The 8,203-nt window shown below is 36.4% G+C and overlaps 1 protein-coding gene across 1 annotated transcript; it reads left to right on the top strand.

Annotated features, from left to right (window-relative positions):
- The first annotated feature begins 2,433 nt into the window (after positions 1-2,433).
- LOC114168826 (beta-conglycinin beta subunit 1-like) lies at positions 2,434-4,470 on the top strand. Its single transcript, XM_028053790.2, has 6 exons — positions 2,434-2,836; positions 2,923-3,098; positions 3,187-3,267; positions 3,348-3,641; positions 3,753-4,041; positions 4,153-4,470. The coding sequence occupies exons 1-6, from the start codon at positions 2,509-2,511 to the stop codon at positions 4,287-4,289; spliced, it is 1,305 nt and encodes a 434-aa protein (XP_027909591.2). The 5' UTR covers positions 2,434-2,508; the 3' UTR covers positions 4,290-4,470.
- The last annotated feature ends 3,733 nt before the right edge of the window (positions 4,471-8,203 follow it).

The raw sequence follows: 8,203 nt of genomic DNA, 5'->3' as shown, positions 1-8,203 counted from the left end.
GACATGTTCAGTATAAGACAGTGTCCAAAGGGGAATTTGGAAATTGAGGAAATGCAGAAGATTCCCTATGCATCAACTGTAAGGAGTTTGATGTATGCCCAAGTGTGTACGCATCCTAACATAGCATACATATGGGGTTCTAGGCAGATATTTAAGCAATCCAGGGATGAACCATTGGAAAGCATCCAAAAGAGTCATGAGATATTTAAAGAGAACAAAAGATTACATGCTCACATACAGGAGGTCAGACTAGTTGGAGATCGTTGAGTTTTCTGAGTCGGATTTTGAAGGATGTCAAGATAGTTTGAAATCCACTTCAGGTTACATTTTCATGTTGGTAAGTGGTGCGGTTTCTTGGCGCAATGTCAAGCAAACCCTTACAGCTTCATCCACTATGACGTGTACAAATCACCTTCACGTAATTTTTCATGCTACACATTTCATGATGAATCCATGTCATTTGGTTATATCAGGATTAGTGATCACTATTGGTTCTATATTCTGATGTAATCAATGGACGAGACTTTTGGAATATGCTCAAGGAATATAATGAGAATTTTGAGCTCATAAAGTCTAACACATTTATAAGGTTGTTAGAACATATATATTTGTGACCAGTGGGAAATTGTTGGTAATTTTGGGTTATATATATATATATGATACATATTTAAATGTGTTAGAATCATTATTTATTAAGTCAAATAATAAAGTGATCTGACTAAATTAATGTTTTGGCTAAAGGTATATGTCATGAAAATAAAATTTGTGTAGAGACCATAAAGTAATTTCTAATTTGATGAGGGACCAAATTAGAAATACTAAATCTTAAAGTAATTAACCAAATTAGGTTATTTAAAGGGTCATGATCCCCTTCTGAGAGCACACACACAACTAAGTTTCTATCCTTGTTCCTTTCGCTCTATCCCCATCAAGAGTGAAAATCTATAAAGAAATACATATGCTCTACAGAAGGAAGATCAAAGGATCAACGGTGCTCTAACAGTATTAATTTAGGTACGCTTTCACATTATGAGTATGGGATAATATTTGTGATTGATCACTAAAATCAATGTTAGGATTATAACAATCGGTTACTATCAACCTGAACCCATACATGTAGTGTGGTGGGTTTTTCCTTGAAACCTTATTGATGTGCTGCGATGTTGGTGCATAAAGGAGATGCTAGCCTTTGGCTTGAAAGGGTTGCTTCAGTGTTCGCGTGGGTGCTGCCAAGAACTTCTCATGGTCGTTACATTCCTTTTGCATGAAGGGTGCAGGGTCCAGTGGTTTCAAGAATCCAATAAATCCCTTGTAAAGTGCATGTAGTGGGGTATTCGGGTGGGACGTGTAGTACTGTATGCGAGTGCATGTTGTAGTTATCAGGTTTCCATGGACACATAAAAGTGTGGTTTCCTTCTTCAATTTTTTTGTGCATGCGTCAGTTCCTTGGTTCTTTGTATCTTAATGTGCTAAGAAGCTATTGGTCTTTGATGGTGTTAGAGTAAACAAAATACAAAAAGTGTAAGGAGATAGGGAGGCGGAAGAGAGAGGATTGAGAATTAACACGTATTCCAATTAGCTTTTTGAATGTATCAGAGTTATATACAAAATACAAATAACAAAGAGAGAAATTAGTACCTGTATTATGCATTTAGTTACATAACACAACTTTGGACTATACAACAACAAATGGGACAACACGTGAATGAATGGCAGCCTCACGCAAGGTCTTCTATTTTCTTTTAGTCGCGAGTCCCATTTGTTGCTTTTAAGGTGCAACTAAGTTTCTTTTCCCATTTAAATTATATACGTTGTTTAGGTGCATAAGGAGGGCCCACGTGTTGTTACTAAAATAGAAAAGAAAATATTTTTTACTATTAAATTTTGACAACTTTCTCTCATATTCTTAAATTCTTAAATGTATCTTTTAAGTGATTTTTTATTTTTTTATTTTCTCATTTTCAATATTTTAAAATTAAAAAAAGGCTGTAAGAGAAAGTTATAAAAAAATTTAGTAAAAAAAATATAATCGTCAATTGAAACGCATTTATGATGAGTGATGTAAAGATGTTTTTGACTTTATGTATTATTATATTATACCATGACGAGGTGTTTGTTAAATAGAAAAGAGATCCATGGCCTGCATAGGAACCCGTTTCCGTTTTTCTTTTTGCAGTGAAGCCATAGGAAAATCTTTAGTTGTTTGTTCTTTTCTATTCAAGGAAACCTTTGCTGTCACTGAGATCACCATGCACGGACCATTTTTATTGCAGCTTGCCGCGTGACGTCTATGTTCATGCATGCATCCGGTTTTTGTTTCATTTGTTAACAAAAACTTTGTCAACATATCAAAATCCTTTCCCCACCTTAAAAGCCTCGGTTTTGTTAGTTTTCTTGTGGCCTCTCTCTTGTATACCTAACTATAAATACCCATAATCGCTCCGTGTTTTCCACACCCATCATCAAGTATTGTATTATAACTCACACGATATTCAGTAATACTATACCATGACGAGAGCAAGGGTTCCACTGCTACTGTTGTTCGGAATTCTTTTCCTAGCTTCACTTTCTGTCTCCTTCGGCATTGTTCACCAGGAGCACCAACAGAGCCAAGAAGAGTCAGAAGACAACCCCTTCTACTTCAACTCCGACAAGTGGTTCCACACTCTATACAGAAACCAATATGGTCACCTTCGTGTGCTCCAGAGGTTCGACCAACGCTCCGAACAAATTCAGAATCTTGAAAACTACCGTCTTGTAGAGTTCAAGTCCAAACCCAACACCCTCCTTCTTCCTCACTACGCTGATGCCGATTTGCTCCTATTTGTCCTTAACGGTAAGTAATAAACTAATAATCGCTAGTAACAGAACTTCATATTTGCTTCTCCGCAAAAATGATAGTGATCAAGTTGTTAATTACAGGTGGACCCGTAATCACATTGGTGAACCCTGATGGCAGAGAATCCTACATTCTTGAGCAAGGCGATGCCCAGAAAATCCCTGCAGGAACCATTTTCTTTTTGATTAACCCTGACGACAACGAGGATCTCAGAATAATCAAACTCGCCATACCCGTTAACAACCCTCACATATTTCAAGTACTGCCTTTTCTGATTCCCAACTAACCTTTTTTTCTTTTAACTTGCATTTTCTCTCTAAATGTGACGATAAATGTTTGCCCTGTAGGACTTTTTCTTATCTAGCACAGAAGCCCAACAGTCCTACTTGCAAGGGTTCAGCAAGAATGTTCTAGAGGCCTCCTTCGATGTAAGCAAGAACACAACATCTAATTACACATTTTCGTTTCCATTTAGCTTGTCTAAATGTCAGTTGCACGATTTTTGTAGACTGAGTTCAAGGAGATAAACAGGGTTCTGTTTGGAGACGAGGAACAGCAAGGTGAGGAGAGTCAGCAAGAGGGAGTGATTGTTGAACTTAAAAGGGAACAGATTCGTGAATTGATCAAACATGCCAAATCTAGTTCAAGGAAAGCCCTTTCCTCCCAAAATGAACCATTCAACCTCATAAACCGCAAACCCATCTACGCCAACAAATTTGGAAGGTTGTTTGAGATCACACCGGAGAACAACCGCCAACTTAAGGACTTGGACGTGTTCATCAGTTATGTGGATATGAAACAGGTAACACGAAGGAAAACTATATGGACAAACTCAACGGTTGTGTCGTCTTATATATAAAATCTTAGTACTGAGAACATAATTAAATAATGGTTTCTTTTTTATAAACATTAGGGAAGCCTTCTTATACCACACTACAATTCTAGGGCCAGGGTGATAGCGGTGGTTATTAAAGGAGACGGAAAGCTTGAACTTGTTGGCCAAAGAGAACAACAGAAGCAGCAACAAGAACAACAAGAACAAGAGGAAAGGTGGGAAATGCAGAGGTATAGAGCTGAGTTGTCTGAAGATGATGTATTTATAATTCCAACAGCTTATCCGGTTGCCATCAACGCTACCTCCAATCTGAATTTCTTTGCTTTCGGTATCAATGCTGAGAACAACCAGAGAAACTTCCTTGCAGGTATATCATATGATATATCTCCCTCAATTTGAATATAGTGTAGTTGTTTGTTTTATGGCACATGAAAGTTTGTTTATTTACGATTGTGGATTGGTGATTGAAAATTTGAAGGTGACAAAGACAATGTGATAAGCGAGATACCAACAGAGGTGTTGGATGTTACGTTCCCTGCGTCTGGTGAGAAGGTTGTGAAGCTGATAAAGAAGCAGAGCGAATCCTATTTTGTGGATGCACAGCCTGAGCAATAAATATGAAAGTAAAACGTGTGATGGTGGAAGAGCTCATATAGAGAGAGCGTGGAAATATGTATCGATCGGGTAATGTAACAATAAATGATAATGATGCTTGTGTTTTATCATAACTCACCTGACTTGTATGAATAAGCTAATGGAGCATATAAATGATAATGATGCTTGTGTTTTATGATAACTCTGTTTTCTGTTAAGCTAATTTGATGGTGGGTTGTTGGATACTAAAATAATTAAATGAAAATATTATATATAAAGAATGTTGTTGAAAAATAATCTTTTCACATTATAAAGAATGTTGAAAAGTGCTCTTTTCACATCCGATCAACATTAAAAACCGATCAATATTAAAAAAAATGAAAATGAACTTTGCATATTAGAAAAAACGAAAGAAAGAGAATAGTGTCAAAATTATGGTTATATTTCAGGAGGCAAATTTCCCATCTTGTAAAGGTTATATCATTTCAACATTTAATTTGATTTTTTTTAAATCTGATGATTAAATATATATTTAATTACTTGAATATATGAAACTGTATTATAATCTTTATTTTTTTTTTCTTCAAAGATTTATCCGTTTAATTTTTATTTCTACTTTCTTACAATTTAGAGTAAAATAAAGACAAAATAATTATAAAAAAACAAATATAAAAGAAATGAAATAGAATGAAAACTAAATAAAAAATAGATTATTTTTGGGTGGACAGATATAGAAAGAAATTGAATTCCCCAAAATTAATTTAACAACAATTTTTTATATAATAATTTTTGTAAAATTTTAAATTCTTATATATGCTATACTACTTAAATTTAATTATTGATTTCAGCAACATATTTATTTATATAAATTACGTAAATAAGTTTAACAATACTACTACAAGAAACATTTTAATATAAATTGAATTTCTCAAAACTAATTTAACCACATTTGTTTATATAATAATTTTTGTAAACTTTTAAATTCTTATATTTGTTACTCACTACTTAAATTTTAATTATTGATTTCAGCAACATATTTAATTAATATTAATTTTTAAATAACATATTTTTATAACGCGGTTTTAAGAATGTGTTTTAACTATCTTTCTTTTCCAAAATTATTTAAATTTTTAAGTGTAAAATAGTTAATCCAATAAAAATATAACTAATAACTAAGTTTATCAATGTTTTTACATACATTATATAAAATTCAATGATATGGTGTTGTTAACGCGGCCCGATTCAAACAGTAAATCAGTTTTCGAAATGATATTGGATCCATCGTGTTTATAAATTGTTGGGCCATGAAAATAATACACGTTCCACAAAGTTTCCTATTGTTTAGTATAAATAAGGTGTGAGCGTCGGTGATTATATAATAATGTTTTTTGCCTCAGTAAAAAATACTTCAAGTTTGTATTTAATTTTTTCTATATTCTTGTAGTAAAGTGTTGTGAGGTTTAGGTTAAATTATTGCTTTGTAGATTGTGGATGTACTTGGGATCAAATGGTATGGGAGAGTGGTCTATGTGTTATACAAATTTTCATATAGTATTATTCTCTGATTGTCTTCATGGATTTTCTTTGGTAATGTTCTTATTGATAATGCATTTTCCCTACAAGTTGTATCAAAGCTATTAGTCTGATCTTCTACATAAGAAAAGATTAATTCCTTATTGTTCTAGAATAATCCTAGTTTGATGAAGTTGCAATAAGAAATTTGATGGAAGGATTACTGAGCAACTTTGTGTTGGCATGATGAATCTACAATTGGGTTCTCGTAGGTGCAAAAATTATGAGTCGTATTAGATCTACAGTGGAGTTCACGTTTTTTGGTGAGTATGCTCCGAGATTTACAAACGGAGGTCACAATTAGTGTTCACCTGTGGTGGATCATACTGTGTTTGTGTCATTTTTTATTTGTTTTGAACAATGGATACCTGATATGTGTGAGTTGCAATTTGCAAAAGGTTTGTGGAGGGACTGCTTTGTCGTTTGTAGATCTGCGTTGGTTGGTCGTGCAGTATAAGTCGTGCATCTGGGTTTGCATGGTGTGCGATTTGTTTCTATGGTTGTCGCGGTAGTGTGCATTCTCAATAGTTGCTTGAAGGTGGGTCTACGGTGTGATGGGCAATCTAATCAGGCAAGTGCACATGGTGAAGGTGGGGTTCTAACGGGCGCACGGGCTTCTCCGATGACCCTCTTCTAGTGACAATGGTGGTGCATGCTGCAAAAGGTGACGCGTGTGTGTGCCCTTGAAGAGTGTTAAGTTTAGTAAGGGGTAACAACTTCCGGTGCGACAACTTCCAACCAATGCACATGAAGGAGTTGCGGTGGTCAATGATGGTGGTTGTCGAGCTCGTATCTTCTGTCTTGGCACACGTGCAGCGATTTTGTGTGGTAAATGATGGTGGTTGTTGACATTAGAGCTTTGTGTTAAATATGATAGTCTTGCACGGAGATGCCTGTGTTGTTCTTGCGCGTTGTAACGTCCTAGTCGGAAATTACTTATAAAATAAATAAAAACAATATTTAACTGAACAACCTCATTTATTAGGAACAATTTCCCAAACGCGAGAATAATTTTAAATTTAAAGTCCAACGCGCCAAATCAATTAATCATACCGCGCGGCAAAATCGAAATGTAATATAAGTGTCTATAAAATTTATTACATCAAATCCATATCATGAAAAAGTAAAAAAATCAATAAAACTCCCAAGGGGTCCCCTCTCCGCCTCTATGTCTCAGTCTGCCCACCTGCATCAACATCTGCTCCCATGTAACAAGTTACATGATCATCGCCACACACATACAGATAGGGTGAGCTCATTTAAATAAAATCAAACAGTATATTAATAAATACCACATTAACAAATTTAAACCTGGGTTAGCACACTTCCCTTTTCTTTTACTCCTTCATACCTAACACTTGTCTTTAGACGTCTAACATTTCTATACCCCTTTAGGTGAGATCAATGATCGATCTTTGCTGCACGAGTGTCTACTCGCCCCTCCAACTACAGGCCACCACCTGATAGTCCACACGTGGAAATAACTTTGCCGCAGCATCTCACCGTGACACTAAGTGGAGTTCCCCAAAACAAACCTAAGTTTGTAGTTGTTTCCAGATTACCAAATCTCTATCAGAATCTACTAAAGAGGACAATCATTCGAAACCTCGCCGTACGAGCCACAACCCGCACACTCCACTGGACTTCCTAAACCACCAGGCTACAACCTAGAGTGGTCACGTGTTACCCCAATACAAGATGCACTCGTAACTGGGCCCCCAGCCAAAGCATCGCATCACAACATCCCCTAAAGCAGTGTAGAAAACTTTCCTCGTGCACCATCACTAGACCAAAATCGCCTGGTGCGCATCTCACGCCGTTAGGCGGAACTTAGCTCCAGACCGCCTGGCGGCATCCCACACCGCCAGGCGCCACGCGCCTGCAGTACACTCACAGTACCGCTACCACTTGGCACAACCATCACCTGCCGCCGGGCGCCTCGCTTCCGCTGTGACCACTGTCACTGTTTTAATTCCCGTCCGCCTGGCGGCTCGCTCACGTCGCCAGGCGCTATACCAGTAGCACATTGCTACTGGTTTTTGGCACTAAAACTGGTCCTAAAGGATACCAAAACACTCAACACAGGGAATTACATCACAGTATGATTTTCCAATCACAAACCTTTAACTAAATTACATCACATCTATTCACAACACAACCAATTTGCTCAAGATCATGCACACATGCTCACAGTCTTTTGGTCCTACCATTTAGTACCTATAAGATTCATGCCACAACAATTTTCTTACCAACATAATTCAACACATTATCACAGAAGCACTTTCACCCATTAATTAAACATATATACCACACATGCAATATCTTTCATATCAATCCCACCTTTATTGACTTTTAACACATGA

This window comes from Vigna unguiculata, chromosome 11 (genome assembly GCF_037176805.1).
Source record: "Vigna unguiculata cultivar grain cowpea cultivar isolate G323 ecotype 2 chromosome 11, ASM3717680v1, whole genome shotgun sequence".
NCBI lineage: Eukaryota > Viridiplantae > Streptophyta > Magnoliopsida > Fabales > Fabaceae > Vigna > Vigna unguiculata.
This window is presented reverse-complemented; position numbering and strand designations above follow the sequence as displayed.